At 57.7% G+C, this 16,389-nt stretch overlaps 1 protein-coding gene across 10 annotated transcripts in view; it reads right to left on the bottom strand.

The window, feature by feature from the left end:
- Positions 1-16,389, bottom strand: part of HDAC7 (histone deacetylase 7) — a 37,725-nt gene that overhangs the window by 7,006 nt on the left and 14,330 nt on the right. For 4 of the 10 annotated variants that reach the window (XR_004965687.1, XM_036296712.1, XM_036296707.1 and 1 more), the window contains exons 2-19: positions 15,027-15,077; positions 10,797-10,984; positions 10,594-10,696; positions 10,178-10,289; positions 9,494-9,609; positions 9,233-9,358; positions 8,795-8,886; positions 8,527-8,637; positions 8,208-8,388; positions 7,830-8,026; positions 7,442-7,612; positions 6,094-6,313; positions 3,911-4,044; positions 3,548-3,668; positions 3,243-3,364; positions 1,855-1,962; positions 657-712; positions 435-522 (exon numbers count right to left, since the gene is read on the bottom strand). Coding sequence is in view for 8 of the 10 variants with exons in the window: in XM_036296707.1 (XP_036152600.1) it covers positions 435-522; positions 657-712; positions 1,855-1,962; positions 3,243-3,364; positions 3,548-3,668; positions 3,911-4,044; positions 6,094-6,313; positions 7,442-7,612; positions 7,830-8,026; positions 8,208-8,388; positions 8,527-8,637; positions 8,795-8,886; positions 9,233-9,358; positions 9,494-9,609; positions 10,178-10,289; positions 10,594-10,696; positions 10,797-10,984; positions 15,027-15,077 (2,297 nt within the window). In the remaining 2 variants the exon portion in view is untranslated. Of the gene's footprint in view, positions 1-434; positions 523-656; positions 713-1,854; positions 1,963-2,248; positions 2,506-3,242; positions 3,365-3,547; positions 3,669-3,910; positions 4,045-6,093; positions 6,314-7,441; positions 7,613-7,829; positions 8,027-8,207; positions 8,389-8,526; positions 8,638-8,794; positions 8,887-9,232; positions 9,359-9,493; positions 9,610-10,177; positions 10,290-10,593; positions 10,697-10,796; positions 10,985-12,014; positions 12,067-15,026; positions 15,078-16,389 lie in introns of those variants that run through there. The other 6 variants (XR_004965688.1, XM_036296709.1, XM_036296708.1 and 3 more) reach the window with 6 other exon arrangements.

The raw sequence follows: 16,389 nt of genomic DNA, 5'->3' as shown, positions 1-16,389 counted from the left end.
GGCGCATGGCTGTGTGCAAGTTACTTAACCTGTCTGTGCCCACTTCCTTTGTCTGAAAACCAGGTTACAGTCAGGAATAAATACGTCACATGTAAAACCCATCAGTGTCCGGATGTGATTAGTGGAATGTTAATGTTATCTGCTGTTACTATTATTGTCACTATCTATAGGGGAAATGCAGAAATTAAAGCCGCAGAAAGAAGCCAACAGAGGCCAAAAGACAGCACTCAAATGGTTCCTTCCTCCCATTGTGGGAGTCAGTTATGGCTGAAGGCCTTCCCATATACTGTCTTCTCCCACCTTTTATACATGGGGGAAACGGAGGCTCACGAGGCCAATGTAGAACTAGGACATGAAGCCACATTTCCTGATGCCAGGCTCAGAACTCTTTCCACAGGGCTCTGGGTCTGAAGGGGCTGGGCACCAGGACATACCCAGTCCACGATGAGGATCCGGCTGGCCTTGCCCTGTTGCTGCAGCTGCCGGCAGGCGATGGCCACGGAGTTGAAGAAGCAGAAGCCCCTGGGAGGAGGAAAGGGAAGTGCTGACAGCCCATCCTGCTGCGCCTCCACCTGTCCGGCCTCCCGTCTCTACCCGCTCCTGGCCTGGTCCAGCCCCCAAAGGCTCATCCCACCTAGGCCTTCCCCAGACCTTACATGGCTGTGGAACGGTCCGCATGGTGTCCTGGGGGCCGAACCACAGCAAAACCGTTCTGGAAATGGAAAGAATGCTTATCAACTGGAGGGCCAGCCCTCTGACCCCATCTCCATAAACATGCCCCCAGCCCCAGCTCCTCCCAGAACCAGGATGGTCTGAAGTGCCCAGTACTCAGCCCCCAGGCTTGGCATCCTCTGCTTTCAGGCTGGATGTGAACAGAGAAACCCCTGCCTGGTGTGTCCTGGCTGTTAGCACTTCGTAATAACAGCTGTTTGTTGGGCCAAAACTACGTGCCTGGCACGGTGCTGAGCTCTTTATAAACACTGGACTTCATCCTCATAACATCTCCATGAGATAAATATTATTATTAGCTCTAGTTTACAGACAGGAGAAATCTGAAGTTTAGGTGGGTTAAGCAATTTGTGCAAAGTTGCCTGGTTGTCAATGGTGGAGCCAGAATTCTAAACCCAATTCTGTGCCCTTAACTGCAAAGGCCCACCAAAGGGCTTTGACACTGAGGACACCGTGACCACCATGGGCTGAGCTCCTAAACAACGGGGTGGGGGGAGGTGGACCGCAGGACAAGCCCCTGTAAGGTGTCCAGCCCAGGTACCAACCCAGTCTATAAAACTTCAGCACTGCAGGGGGAGCCCGGCCGGTGTGGCTCAGTGGTTGAGCATCAACCTATAAATCAGGAGGTCATGGTTCAATTCCCGGTCAGGGCACGTGCCTGGGTTGCAGGCTTGATCCCCAGTAGGGGGCATGCAGGAGGCAGTTACATTGATGTTTCTATATCTCTACCCCTCTCCCTTCCTCTCTCTCTAAAAATCAATTAAAAAAAACACACAAAAAACTTCAACACTGCAAAGAAACAATCTGCCAATGCATGGAGGTCCAGAGACCCCTGCAACTTGCCTACAGTCACACATTGGGTCTATGTTAAATGATCCTGGGTGATCATGACCTGTGTCTCTTAGAGACCAAAGGCCCAGGGTCACAGTGGTGGACTCCCTACCAAGTAACATGAACCTATGGTTCAAACCTCATTTTGGTCCCCAGAGCTCTTGATTCCCCTTCCAAAACCCTGTGGTGCTATCCAAGAGAAATGAGATGTTGGGGCCCTGGGTCTGGGCCCCCGGCTGCCTCATTCTGCTCCCTCCTTCCGTGGCTTGCCCACCTTCAACCCAGATGTCTTACCTTCAGCTCGCGGGAAGCCACTTTGAAGGCCAGATCGGTTACGCTGCCGGCGGCCCAGCGGGCTGCATTGGAGGAGTGCAGCTCGTTCCAGATGGTGTCAGTATCCACCTGTGGGGGCCAGAGTCAGGGCCCGCATCATCCAAGGCTTCCCACGGGAGGCAGGGCCCATGGGTGGTGCCCACCCCATGGCCAGGACCCCAGGGGCAGGGAGCTGGGCAGACAGTGCTGCCTCCCCAGTGCCCCACCGCCCAAAGGCAAGGCCTCCTGTATCCCCCAGTCCCAGCATGACGTCTCCTTCCCAGCTTCAGTCCACATCACCAGCCCGTATGGGGCCAGCACTGCGCTGGCAGCATGGCGCCTGCCTCCCCGGTCAGAGGAGGGGGCATGGCGTTACCTGGGCGGGACTTGGGGTTTGGGCCTGGAGGGGGTTTTAAGCCCCAGCTGGCTCTGCTCAGGCCCTGCGGGACGTCGGAGCTCGAGGGGCCGTCTGCACCACTGTCTTCCACTCAGGGCCCCTAGCCCAGGCTGGGAGGCCCCCCAAACCCAGTCCCTGGGCCTCAAGGCTAGGGAGGGGCCGGGGGGCATGATGGGGAGATGGGGAGGGCGAGGCGAACCAAGAGAGGCGAGGAAGGCAGAGAGAGTCTCAAGAGGCTGGAGAAAGAGAGAGAGACAGAGAGAGAGGGAGAGGAGGGAGGAGAAAACAGAAGCAAAAACAGTTGGAAAAATCAGAAAGTGGCAAGAAATGGGAAGTTGTGAATAGGGCGCTGACTGGCTCCCAACAGTCCCCCCAGCTAAGCTCCCATTTCCCTCCAGAACCAGGCCTCCATCCCCTGCCTCCACACACCAGCCGGGCAACCACTGTGGGGACCTTTTAGGCAAGGCGGGCACTGCTAGGGAGGCAGGAAGCCCCCCAAGCAGTGTGAGGAGGGAGGGAGGAAGGTGGGGAGTGGGAGGGAAGTGCCTGAGTCCCCAAGGACACGAGGCACCCACAGTCCCAGCCCAGCCAGCCCCGACTCTGCCTGGAGGCTCTGCCTGGGGGCTCTGCCTGGGGGCTCTGCCTGGGGGCTCACTCGGGTGAATAGCCAGTCCCAACCCCTGGGGTCTTATGAAGGGATGATCTTGGCCCTGCTCTCTGAGCCTCACTCGACATTTACCAAGCACCTTCTAAGTGTGAGGCACAGGCTCCACACTTAGGAGATATTGGTGGGCTGAGGACACACTGGTCCACAAAGCGCTTCTAGCCAGCAGAAGGGCATTATGGGAAAGTCTCTGGCCCGCCGGGTCTGGCAGAACCACAAGAACAAGCAGGCAGGGTGGGGCCTGGGGGAATGGAAAGGAGACCTGAGAGCCCGCGGCACTGCCTGCTCGAGAACCCCGGGCACACTTACCCCAACCCCACCACAGGGCAGCATCACAAATATCCGCTGTGCCAGGAGCCCTGTGGAGAGAGGCCGGGTGTGTGTGAGCTGAACCCTCACAGCCTCTGGCCTGGCCAGGACACAGGGAGGCCCTGGAAAGAGAGCCAGGGTGGGTGCACAGGCGAGGGGATGGGCAGCAGAGGGGCCGGGGAGGCGTGGGGATGTCAAGGATGCTAGGGGGACAGGCTGGCAGAGCTGGGACAGGAGAGACTTGGGACGGGGAGGCAAGGTGAGCCAGGGGAGGTACGAGGGTCCCAGACACCACTGGGCCCTACCTGCCAGCTTCCCGTTGTCCAGTTTGAGGCGGCTGAGCGGGTTGGTGCCGTAGAGGTGCACGTGCCGCTCGGAGTGCACCGACTGTAGCTCCTCCAGGGAGGCCTTCCGGCCTCGGAGACACTGAGGAAGGGCCCCCGGAGCTCCTGAGGCCCTGCTTGCCCCCTTCCCTGCCATACCACCACCCGCCTCCTCCATCGCATGCTGGCTCTAGGCCCTCGGCCCTTTCCCTTCCATTACTCTTACCTCCCCGATGCCACAGCGCCCACCCGCCTCCTCCATCGCATGCTGGCTCTAGGCCATCGGCCCTTTCCCTTCCATTACTCTTACCTCCCCGATGCCACAGCGCCCACCCGCCTCCTCACCTCACACTGGCCTCGGAGGCCCCGCTCCTGCAGCCGGGACCAGATGCTCTGGATGCGGCCCGCGTGCTCCGGGTGCCTGCTGTTGTCTCCACAGGAGCACTGGTGCTTCAGCATAACCGAGTCATACACCAGCCCTGGGGGGCACGGGGGTCAGAGCCAGGACCCCAGGGAGTCCCCAGTGCCCCCCCCCCCCACATGGAACCAGGCTTGGCACACACACCCCACACCCCATCCTACACCTTGGCCCTTCCCACGAATTCACACTCCCGGCTGCTTACCCAGGCAGCCTCACCACCTCACATGCACACCAACACGGCCCCATCTTCCTGACACACCAATCCTTCTCACATGGCCACTACCTTTCCACAACATCAAGAACTCAGAGCCTGCCCTAACTGGTGTGGCTCAGTGGATAGAGCGTCAGCCTGCGGACTGAAGGGTCCCAGGTTCGATTCTGGTCAAGGGCATGTACCTTGGTTGCGGGCACATCCCCAGTAGAGGGTGTGCAGGAGGCAGCTGATCGATGTTTCTCTCTCATCAATGTTTCTGACTCTCTCTCCCTCTCCCTTCCTCTCTGTAAAAAATAAATAAAATATATTAAAAAAAAAAAAAAGAACTCAGAGCCTAACAAAGGGAGGCCCGATGTTGGGGTCTCACACTGGATGTCTTGACTCACATAGGAGGAGCCAGAGGAGAAAGAATTCCACAGAAACTCCAAAACTGGGAGCTGGGAAGCCCAGAGCGACACGCGGCCATGTGACAAGACAGATGCGGTTTTGGGGAGTGTCTGTTTCAGCTTGATCAGCGAACACCTAGGAAGGCCCTGTGCACTGCCAGTGGGACAGTCCCTTTCAGCAAGTCTAGGATGTCAGGGTCTTCAGAATTCTCACACTACTGGACCCATAGATGCCACTCCCTGAGACTGACGCAGGGATGAATGAAGGTTTAGGTACGAGGAAATTCAAATGAGGAAAAACAAGTAACCGTCTAACTGCCCAACCAGTAAGAAATCTATATAATAAAAGCCTAAGCAACCATATGGGGGAACGACCAGGACGACTGGTTGCTATGATGCGCACTGACCACTAGGGGGCAGATGCTCAATGCAGGAGCTGCCCTCTGGTGGTCAGTGCGCTCCCACAGGGGGGAGTGCCGCTTAGCCAGAAGCTGGGCTCACAGCTGGCGAGTACAGCAGCAGTGGCGGGAGCCTCTCCCACCTCCACGGCAGCGCTAAGGAGCAGCGAGCCCAGTGGTAAGGAGCAGCGAGCAGGCGGGAGGTAAAGAGAGAGGGGTCCTGGACTGAAAGAGGGTGCAGGCCAAGCTGAGGGACCCCTGGGCACTAAATAAAAATAAAGTACTATGATGGGACACTATAAAAACCTCATTTCTGAAGATTGATTATATCATAAAGTATTTGTAATATGTTAACTGAATAAAGCGGGGTACTGTGTCTGTGGTACATGTGGTGTTGTGTGTGGTGTGTGTACAGACGACCAGGACAAGGACAGAATCGAGCAGTGTTTAAGAGTGGCTACCTCTGGGTGGGGGGATACTGCTTGTTGATTTTTATGCTTTTTCTGCATTTTTCAAAACTTCTAAAATGCCTTTTTAAAAAAGAAAGTACTTTTTATTGATTTCAGAGAGGAAGGGAAAGGGAGAGATAGAAACATCTATGATGAGAGAGAACCATTGATTGGCTGCCTCCTGCACGCTCCCCAACTGGGGACCGAGCCTGCAACCCAGGCATGTGCCCTGACCGGGAATCAAAGTGTGACCTCCTGGTTCATAGGTCGATGCTCAACTATTGAGCCACACCGGCCGGGCAAAACTTCTAAAATGCTTTTGAGCTCTTTCTCCAAGCAGAGCAAAAACAATGATGTCATTTTTGAAAGGCCTGAACTAGCTGTCAGGAGCTCCTGGCAATTGTTAGCCCGCTCTGACTGCCAGCTTGCTATTTGACCACAAGCTTGTCACCTTAGATTTCCCGAGCCTGGCCTTCTCGTGTGTAAAACGAGAACCACCACCTATCCCCCTGCTTCACAGATGCTGTGTGGGTCTCACGAGACCAAGAAAGTGTGCTGTGGCCTCGTCCTGAGTGGTACTGTGACGCAGACATGGACCCGTGCCCCAGCCTCTGTGGGTCCCAAGCCCTTCCTTCTGCCCCAGGCTAATCCAGGACTTACCTGTGGTGAAGGGCAGGGTCCTGGCGGGGGCCTCTGAGCTGGGCAGGACACGGGCCTGGTTGGGGGGCTCTGGCGTTGGCAGCGAGGCAGGTGCAGCTGGGGATGACTGAGTCCTAGACAGGAGCCGGTGACCGCCCTGGGCCGGGGAGAGCAGCACAGAGTCCCCAGTGCCTACCCGCGGCAGCCGTCCGGCCAGTCGCTGCTGCTCCCAGAGGAACACCTGCGGGACACAGGGGCCTCAGTCTCCAGGTTCTCAGGATCCTGCTCCCTGTGCTTCTGCCCAACACCTCGGAAACCTCCAAACAGGCCCCCTTTTCTGCTGTGATTCCAGGGATGAGGCCTCTAGTCTTGCCTCCCAGCCAGGCTCCGGCCTTTGACTCTAAGCTCCCTGCTCCCACTAGCCCCCAAAGGTCTGCACCTCAGACTGACCGGCCCATTCCCCCGAGCTCCCTGGGCCCTCGGGACTCCAAAGCCAGAACCCAGGTGAGGGATCTCAGGGACAAGGACCGTGCACCTGCCCGAGGACATGGGGACCTGCGTGAGCCACTGTTACCACATCTGATGGGCCCACTCATATTGATGAAGGAAATCCTAACCCCTGGTACCTTGGAATGTGGCCTTAATTGGAGACAGGGTGTTTACAGAGGTAACCAAGGTAACGTGAGGTCATTAGAGTGAGCCTTAAACCACGACTCTTGTCCGTATAAAGAGGAGGAATGGGGATACAGACATGGACGGAAGGAAGACAATGTGAAGACACAGGGAGAGGACAGTCGCCTACGAGCTGAGGAGAGAACTGGAGCAGCTCCTTCCCTCACATCTCAGAAGGACCCAATCCTGCCAACACCTGGGTTTCAGACTTGTAGCCTTCAGAACGGAGGCAACGCATTGCTGTTGCTTCAACTGCCCTGTGTGTAGTACTTGCGACAGCAGCCCTAGCAAATGCTTACCCCGTGGCTTGATCACACGGTGGGAGTGCTGGTTAGCGTGCTTGAGCCTGGCTCTGCCCCACTTCCTGCCCTAGCTACCTTCCTGGAAACAGTACAACTGGTCCCGGACAGAAGTACCAGGGGAGGCATGTGTATGGCTCCATCAAAGGCTAGTCCCACTGCTGGACAAGGGACATGCTTCACCCGGAGCCTGGCAGGCTGGCTGGAGTGCACGTCTAAGTGAAAGTGTGCCTGCATGCCTATGTGCACCGCATGTGCATGTGTGTGTGTGGATCTGGCGGACACCGTGGGTCTCAGAGCTGTTCCCTGCACTGACATCCTATCTCCCTCCCTTCGTCTATGCCAGGCCCCCGCGTTAACTGACTACACCTCTGAGGGGTACGCGGGCACTGCCATACCTGCTGGTGCTGCTGGAGAACAGGGCCTCTGGCTTCATGCTGCCCCGAGCTCGACCCCCTGCATGCCAGGCTGTCATCCCCCGGGGGCCCCACTCCCCCACCATCCGTCTCCAGGTCCTCAGCCGAGGGTATCTGCCGTAGTCGGGGCTTCTCACTCGGCTTGGCTGACCTCTGAGGAGGGAAGATGCCCGCTGAGAAGCCATACTGGAGCGTGGAGTGTGGGGTGGGACGTGGTGGGCTGGGTGGCCATTGATTTGGCTGGGCAGCCACTGGCCAAGTAGCTCTCGGCGCTCCAGATCCCTGCCCTTCCAAACCCTCCCTTCTTCTCTCAGCACCCGTGGGCCCAGTGAAGCAACCCCTACCACCTCCCCTACCCCGTTCCCCTCACCTTGATCAGCTGGACGTGAGGGTTGAGCCGCTCCAGGCGGGGCTGCAGGGGGCCCAGTGATGGGGGGGCGGTGGCGCTTGGGGGCAAAGGCTCTGAGCGGGTCCGGCTCAGCGGCCAATGGAGGCCTGACCCAGAGAGCCGCTCGGTGGTCAGTAAGGACTGGGCAAAGTGGAAGGGCAGGGGCCCAAACCCGGGCACTGGAAAGAACGTGGGGGGTGGCATCAGGGGGGAGCCATGGAGAAGAATGGAAAGAAGCAAGGGCATGGGTGGGGGCAGAGACTCAGCAGGGAGATGCACAGCAAGATGGAGCAGTGGAGGGGGCAGCCCTTACCAGGGTGTCGGAATCCACCCCTCCCCTGGGGAAGCAGCAGGACTCACCAGTCAGCAGGGGGGTGTGAGAGACTGAGGGATCCAGGAGGAGAATGGGCTGCAGACGAGAGGGCATGGTGCCCCCAGCCTCGGACTCCAGGCCATGGGGCAGGAAGAGGGGAGCATGGGGGCTCCCTAGGACTGGCCCCCGAGGGCCCAGAGTTGGATGGATCCTGCGGTCACCGTCAGCCTGGGGGAGAGGCGGGAGGAGTCACAGGGGAGCAGGCTCCAGCAGAGAGAACAGTGAAGGCTACGGGTGAGGCAGCAGGAGAAGGGAGTAAAGGAAGCTGGGGAGCTTGGCAAGGGGGAGGGCGCCTCAGCCACTCACCCTGGCAGGGGCGGGCAGCCCCAGTGTGATTGCGGGCAGCAAGGACACTGTCGGCAAGGCGAACGGGGCCAGAGAGGTCTCCTGCCTCCGCAGCCGCTGGCCCAAGAGCGCCTGCCATGGGGAGCAGGGCAGGGGTCACTGGTCCCAGACCTCCACCCCTGGGGACGCCTTCCCCAGAACACCCAGCCCAGCAGCCCAGCAGCCCAGCAGCCCCAGGGCCCCTGCTGAGAGGAAGAATGAGCCTCAGAACTGCCCCTGAGGGCCTTACCTCCGAGCCCAGGATGGGGTTGGGGCCGTGCTCGCTGTCATTGGGAGAGCTGCACCCTGACGCAGGTGTGCTGCTACTACTGGGGGAGGAGTCTGGGGAGCAGGGGGGTGGGGGGGGAGAGGGAGGCACAGTCAGAGGCCAGGCAGTAGCCAGTAGCCAAGAGGGCCGCCTCTGCTTCCTGCTTTCCTCCCAGAAGGGCAGGCCGCCACTAGTCTCCAGGGCCTTTGCACACTTTTTAAGGCAATTCTTCTGGGCAGCTTAGCCAACAGAGCAGAGGCTGGCTTTCAGCCCCAACTCACCCCTGGCAAGTGTGTAGGGCACACCCTGTACAAGCACCCATGGTAACCCTGAGGAGGGGACCCATCTTGGTGGGACCTCACCCAAAAGGACAAGATCAGTCACCCCTGCCTGCGCCCGTGCCCCGCTGCTGGCCCTCACCTCCGAGGGTCTCGGCAGGCCGCCGCCGGAGGCTGGGAGGGGCGCTCTCCTTTCTGAGCAGCGGATTCTTCCTCCGCTCCAGGGACTTCTTGGGCTTGTAGCGCAGCTTCAGGTTGGGCTCAGAGACTATGGGAGCACCAGCATTACTTGGCCCCACACCCACCCTCCTCCCCTCTGCCCATTAGCCCTCCCTCCCAGTCGTCCCAGTTCAAGGCTCTCCCCCTAACTCGTGAAGGGTCCCTGCCTGCCTGTCCCACTCACCTGTCTTACGCAGAGGGTGGTGTTCTGGGGGGTCACTGGGCAGGCTGGGGACAGGAGGCAGGAAGCTGCTGAGCATGGAGCGGGTGGCTCCTTCCGTCTCCAAGGGCTCGAGAGTCCTGTGGGGTGAGTGCCAAGGCTGCTTCAGTGGGAAGAGGGTGCTCAGAGGCCTGGCCGCAACCTCACTCCACAGAGGCCCCTTCCTCAGCACGGCCACCGGCCTGGCCAGGGGAGGTGGCAGCCAGCAGGGGGGGCGGGGTGGGACTGGCAGGAACAGGGGCCATCTGCAGGTGGCAGCATCGGGCCACCCACCCTACCAGCAGCCAGGGTCCCAGACACATTGGGGACCGTCTCCCCTGAGAAGAACCTGCTCTAGGAACCAGGGTGCTTTTGTGCTTAGGGGAGACACAGAAAAGAGAAGGGACTTGTGTGGAAGAAGAAAGCCTGTGTGGGTGGGTGTGTGCACAAAGATGGAAGCCTCAGGTGGGGGTGGGGAGGTAACTAAAGAAGAGAGGAGGGCAGGTGTCAGTTGGGAGAGGGGACTGGGGCAGGTATTACTAAGGGAGGTGAGGCATAAGGATCAGGTGATAAGCAGCTGGGAGAGGGTAAATGAGTGCTCACAGGTGGACTTATAGGGAGGAGAGGGCATGGCAGGGACAGGAGGGAACAGGTAGGAGAGAGCGTTACCTGTAGGGAATGCTGGGGCTACTGGGATGGACTGTCCTCTCTAAGGCTGCCTGCTGTTTCTTCAGAATCACCTCTGCCAACTTCTGCTTGACTACACTGCTGGCCACAGCGCCTGCGTGGGGGCGGGGGGGGGGACCATGAGTGGGGCTGGAGTGGGTGGACAGGTGGCCTGCCTGCACATTTTCTGCCCATTGCCTTTCCACACCCCTAGTATAGTACGAGGTGTCCCAGGATTCCTCAGGCAAGAGCCAAGCCCGAGGCCCCACCTCAGACACCACCCCCATTTCTACCCCACCTACATTCACAGACAGAGCCCAGCAAGCAGAGGGCGACCTGAGCTGGCGTCGCTACCACCTCAGCCCTTCTGTGCCCAGGTGGGTGGGCCATGGACACAGGCAGGAGGCCTCCATCCTTACTTCGCTTGCTCTTGTCCTTATTGAGAAGCTGCCGCAGCTCTTGCTCCTGCTGCCCCACCGGCAACTCGGGCATCTGCGTGTCCATGGAGAGCTGTGGGCAGGGCTGGCCGCCCAGGAAGGGGCAAGGAGTTAAGGACTGAGACAGGGTCTGGGGGGAGGCTGAAGGGAGAGAGGGGGTTTGGGGGTTGAGCTCCTATCTTTACCCTCATGGGCTCCACCGAGCGATGCTGCTGCAGGCCTGCCAGGAAGAGGTGGTGGTGCAGGTGCTGGGGGTGCTGCAGGGCCAGCAGCGCGGGCTCCAGTGGGGGCTCCACTGGGGGCCGCTGGCCCACCCGCAGGTCCATAGGCTGGGGCTGAGGGCCTGGCGTGTCTGCGTGGGGCCTGGGGCAACCTGAGGACACACAGAAAGGAAGCAGAGTCAGCTGAAAAGTCTGTATGCAGGGGCAGGTTACAGCCTCATGGCCTCCTTCAGGCTCACTTGACTCAAAATAACAAAACATGCTCTAGGGATGGGGTGGGCAACCCCTGGCACGCGTGCCAAACATGGCACGCCAATAACTTTTGCTGGCACGCAAAACCCTCTCTTATAATCTTCCATTTACAATTTTTTTCTTAATATTGACTTCATTTTTCAGATAAATTCAGTGTAGGTGCATCTTAGATCAATAATTTTACATAACATGTATACATTAAAAAATAAATGTATTTTTCATCATCATATACTGTGTTTTTGTCGCTCGAATGAATTTTATTATTTCTTCAAGGTTCTTCACATACGTACACCTTAAGAGATATCAAGGAGGCGTAACATGTTCTCAAAAAATTAGGGTTGGCACGCAGAAGAATTTTGAGTCAGAGATTTTGCTGGTTTGGGCACGCACGCACAAAAAGGTTGCCCACTCCTGCTCTAGGGGCCTTTTCTTCACTCCATCCTCACCACGGTCCTAGAAGGTAGGTATTTTCAACTCCATGTCACCCATGAGTAAGGAGGTGATCTCAACTGTCCATGGTTAGTCTATCGCTTGTGGGGTTCGAATTGAGCCTCTACTTTTCCACTAAAAGGCGGGAGGCTGGGGTTGTGGGGACCTAGAAACAGCTGAGAGCCCTTTGGTGGTACATTCTGGGCCTTGCTTTCTCCTTCCCTTCTGCCCACCTGGAATGAGGATTTGACCCAGGTGCCCGCAATGAGCTGTGCTCAAAGACAGAGATCAGACAGGTGCACAGCGCGCCCCCGCCCCCCATTCAGCCTCCAACCCCAAAGGGCTTCAAAGGCCCTCTCAGTCACCACCCTCCCTACTCCACCGCAGGCCATAGGATAAAGAAGCGATGCCTCGCCCTGGCCAGTGTGCTCAGTGGTTAGAGTGTTGGCCTGAGGACTGAAGGAAAGGGTCACAGGTTCGATTCCAGTTAAGGGCATGTACCTTGGTTGCAAGTTTCCCAGCCCCGGTAAAGGCCCATGTATGAGGCAGCCAATCACTGTGTCTCTCTCACATAGATGTTTTTCTTCTCTTCTCTCTCTCCCTCCTCCCTTCCACTCGCTCTAGAAATCAATGGAGAAAACATCTTCAGGTGAGGATTTTTTTTAAAAAATATATCTTATTGATTTTTTATAGAGAAGAAGGGAGAGGGATAGAGAGTTAGAAACATCGATGAAAGAGAAACATCGATCAGCTGCCTCCTGCACACCCCCCACTGGGGATGTGCTCGCAACCAAGGTACATGCCCTTGACCGGAATCGAACCTGGGACCCTTGAGTCCGCAGGCCGACGCTCTATCCACTGAGCCAAACCGGTTAGGGCTCAAATGAGGATTTTTTTAAAAAAGAAGCAGTGCCTCAAACCTGCAGCCAAGCTCTGGCCACCACCCAGGGGCTGCACAGCCCATGTGCCCCTGGAGCCTGCTCTCGGGTGCCCTCCCGCCAGGTCGGGGCCTGCAGTGGTGAGGACACGACTCAGGTGCCTCTTCTCAAGTGTCCTCTGCACCCACGCCAGGAGCACCCTGCCAAGCCTGTGGGTGCGGGGGCTATTTATAACTAGCTGCCGGACCAGGTTCTCCACCAGCACAGCCAGCTGAGCCAGGTTGGGCTGAGCAGCCGGAGATGCTCCCGGAGAAGTGGAGGCAGGTCGGGATGGGAGCAGGTGCCCTCAGAGCACACAGCGCTGAAACCTTTCTGGAGAGGCCTGCTTCGGCTCCTCCAGTGCTGAGCCATCCCCATCAGGGCAGCCCCAGGCTGTCCCCGGGGCCAGAGGCTGTCAGGAGCTGAAGGCACTGTGGCAAAGCACCAGCCAGGGAGTCGGGAAACACGGCCTCCAGGCCCAGCTCAACCATTACTGGTCACTGTCCTAGCCTCTGTAGCACATGTGCACATGTGGCTGCAAAACCTTCTCACCTCATCACTACCATAGGCCCTGGGAGGTGGCTGTTACTCTTCTCTTATCCCAAATAAGGAAATTGAGGCTCAGGTAAAGGCCACCCAGCTCCGAGCAGACTGGGAGCATGGGTTCCGGTCCTGCCGAGGCCAGTGTTCCAGCTCCGCTCCCCCAGTGACTCTCAGCAAGTTGCCGCCCCTGGTGGGTGTTTCTCACTGGGCACAGAGGAGGGGCCTACAGGAGGCTGAGGCTAAGGAGCAGCTGCTGTAACATTCTCTCACCACGAAAAGGCAGAGAGAGGGGCAGAGCAGGTGTCAGGAGACCAGAAGGGATGGCTGAGCACCCAGATGCAGCCCGTGACTGGCAAAGCACAGCTTTGATTCCCGGACCCCTTGTTCATGCATGCATCCAGGGAACCCGGTCATTCTGGTTGAGTATGGCCTCCAATGCCAACACACTCCTGTCCCAGGAAGGGTCTCTGTCCTTCCTCATCTGGTGTCCTGGCTTCCTGGGGTGACTCACCTGGTGATGCAAGAGGACTTGCAGCTGTGGCTTCGGCCACACACAGACCATGGACAGCCCTATCCCTCACTCCCAGCACCTCCAGGGTCCAGAGCAGAAGTCTTCTGGAAATGGCTCTGCCTAAAACCCTGGGAACGGCTTGCAGGGGGATTCAGCATGTGCAGGTCTGAACCGTCTGGTGCTAACCCTGCTTTTTTCATCTTTTCTCCTACATCTGAACATAAATCCTCCATCTCAGCCATCGGTTCCCATCCTGTCACAAGCCCATGTGTCTTTGTCCTCTGGGTTTTGCTTACAATGCCCCCCTCCTGGTGCTGTCCTCACCCTTTAATTCTACTTTTCTAGGTCCCACCCACCCTTCCAAGCCCAGCTAGAATCTTCCCTCTTCTCTCCCCTGGACCCAGCCCAGTGCCACATGGATTTCAGTGACATTGACAGTTCTGTGCCCCACAAGCACTGCGTGGTCTGAGGGAAGCCCCAATGGCAGGGACTTGGTTTTGCTTATTGCTCCCTATCCCAGAACCTAGAACAGTGCCCAGGACATGCTAGGCATCCAATAAACACTGGTTGAATCAATAAATAAATCTGTTCCCCTCCAACCCCCAAAAATGCATAGGAAGGTGCCGCTGGCACAGAGATGGGGTTAATTTTTCTTTTTCCAATTTCTATATTTAATTTTTAGAAAATTACACATCTATGAAGACTGAATAATAATAGACGGTGAATTTAATGTTTCTTGAATGAATGGATCAACACATTAACCAGACGTCCCCTCATTTGGCACTGGTCACATACTGTAGTCTGCTATTACTTTTCTTTCTTTGTGTCCTATCTCCCCAGCCTCCCTGTAAGCTTTTGGACAGCCAGGACGGATGCAAAGAGGACACCCGGCCCTCAATTCTCCCTGCCATGTGTAATATTCGGCATCAGGTATGCAGGCAGTAGGTCCTCAGTGGATACTGGCTGAAGTAGGGAGCCCTCATCCAGCCCCAGCCCCAGCCTCAGCCCACAGGCATGTCCTAACCAGAGCAGCAGCAGGAAGTCCACTCCCTCCTTGCTCAGCACAGCCTACTCGTAACAGGAGGCAAGGGAGATGAGAGAGCCAGGAAGAGGGGTCCCTCCCCTCCTACCTGAGCAGCACAAGGCATCCTCCATCTTGCAAGAGCTGCCATGCCCTTGCAGAGCTGGTGCGAGGACAGAACGAGCCAACAACCGAGAACATGAGCCCGACGGGAGGCAGGGGCCTGAGTATAAATATGAGCTTCCTACTTGCCTTCCTGTTTCACCGCATCCTGCCTTTCCTCTTCCTGTCGTGCTTCCTAGCGCTGGGGCTGGCCTGGATCCAGAGTGGCCTCTTTATCTCCACTCCTCACCCTTTTCCCATGCAACCCCAATTCACCCCCTCCCCCAGAACCCCAACCTCCTGATTCTCTGGCAGATCAGCCAGCTCCCCTGCCCAACCACTGCTCAGCTACTCGCCCTCCTCATGTCCTTTCCACCCTCAGCTCCCACTTCCCACCCAGTCTCCCTCAGGATGCTTACCTGTGCCAGGGGGACTGGGGCAGTGGGCACCCGGGGTCACCTGGGTCCCATCTGTAGAGAGAAGAGAGATGGAGTGAAGGGGCTGCAGGAAGGGGGCAAGGAAGAGGGAGGGAACATGTCCAAGCCAGGAAGGCCCCTGCCTCTCCAGAGGGCCCCCCTCCAGCGTGAGCCCTCCAAAACCTGGCCCCGCCAACAGAAGCTCACCAAAAAGAGAAGACTCCATCCCATCCCATTCCTCAAATCCCCATGCGGATGGCAGCGATCCTCAGCTCCCTCTTCCTCATCCAATCTCCTAAGCGACTCAGGTAGCTCACCCTGCAGGAGCTCAGTTCACAGCAGGAACCCAGGGAGGCCCCGTTCACCCAACAATGCCCTCAGCCCTCCCAATGTGCTCAGATACAATCTTCCCTGGGCCCAGGCTCCTGTAGCCCCAAGGGAAAGAAGGGGCTGGAGGTGGGACAGCAGGGCTGGTGAGACCTGTTGAAGATGCCAAGAGGGAGGAGGAGGAGGAGGAGGAGGAGGAGGAGGAGGAGGCTTGGAAAAGGGGACCTGAGCCCACTCAGAGGCTTCACAGTGGGGGAGGGACTAGGTCATGGCCTGGAGGTCAAGTCAGGCCTGGTGGGCGCTGTAAAGTGATGGGTCTGGAATGCGCAGCCCAAGGACCCCATAGTAGGTACCCCTTTCCTCCTACTGCTCCAGCTGTGCCCTTCAGCCAGCCCCCTCCCCCCAGCCCCTGGCCCCCCGCCCAGAGAAAGAACTGCTCAGCCCTTTTCTTGAATAAGTTGTAACAGAAGTGGTTCCTTCTGGAAATGGCCACCTGTCACAGCCTCCTAAGCCCAGCTCAGACACATCCCATTCAGAACCCATGAAACGCCACAGTAGGGCCAGAGCTGTGAGCAGCACAGAGGCCCTGAGGAATACAGACTGGATGGGGTGGGGGAAGACAAGGTGAGTCCAGAGGCCATCTGTCCAAAGTGGACACTTTCCCTCCTGCTGTCCCAGCTCCGGGTCGAGGAGACAGGAGGCCAGGAGATTGGAAAGCTGGGAGGGGGCGTCTGGTGGACACACAGAAGCCCTCCTTTGGCACAAGGAATCTTTTCTGGAGGACAACTGGTGAGTGCTGCTCTCTGGGCTGTGTCTAAGGGGCAGCCACAGTTCCTCTTCCAAAGCTGAAAAGGAGAACTCCCTGCAGGCAGGCGCTGGGGGAGGGGGCAACTCCAGGCACAGAGAGACTCCCACCAACTGGCTTCCATCACCAGGGCCCTGAGCTTTGAATGACAATGCTTGGGAGGGAAATACCACTCCACCTATTCACATTCTGCCCATCTTTTGAAGTCCAGTCCACGCCCATGTCCTCCTGAAG

Source organism: Myotis myotis, unplaced genomic scaffold (assembly GCF_014108235.1).
Source record: "Myotis myotis isolate mMyoMyo1 unplaced genomic scaffold, mMyoMyo1.p scaffold_m19_p_3, whole genome shotgun sequence".
Lineage (NCBI taxonomy): Eukaryota > Metazoa > Chordata > Mammalia > Chiroptera > Vespertilionidae > Myotis > Myotis myotis.
The sequence above is the reverse complement of the archived record's forward strand: the minus strand, read 5'-3'. Positions and strand labels throughout refer to the sequence as shown.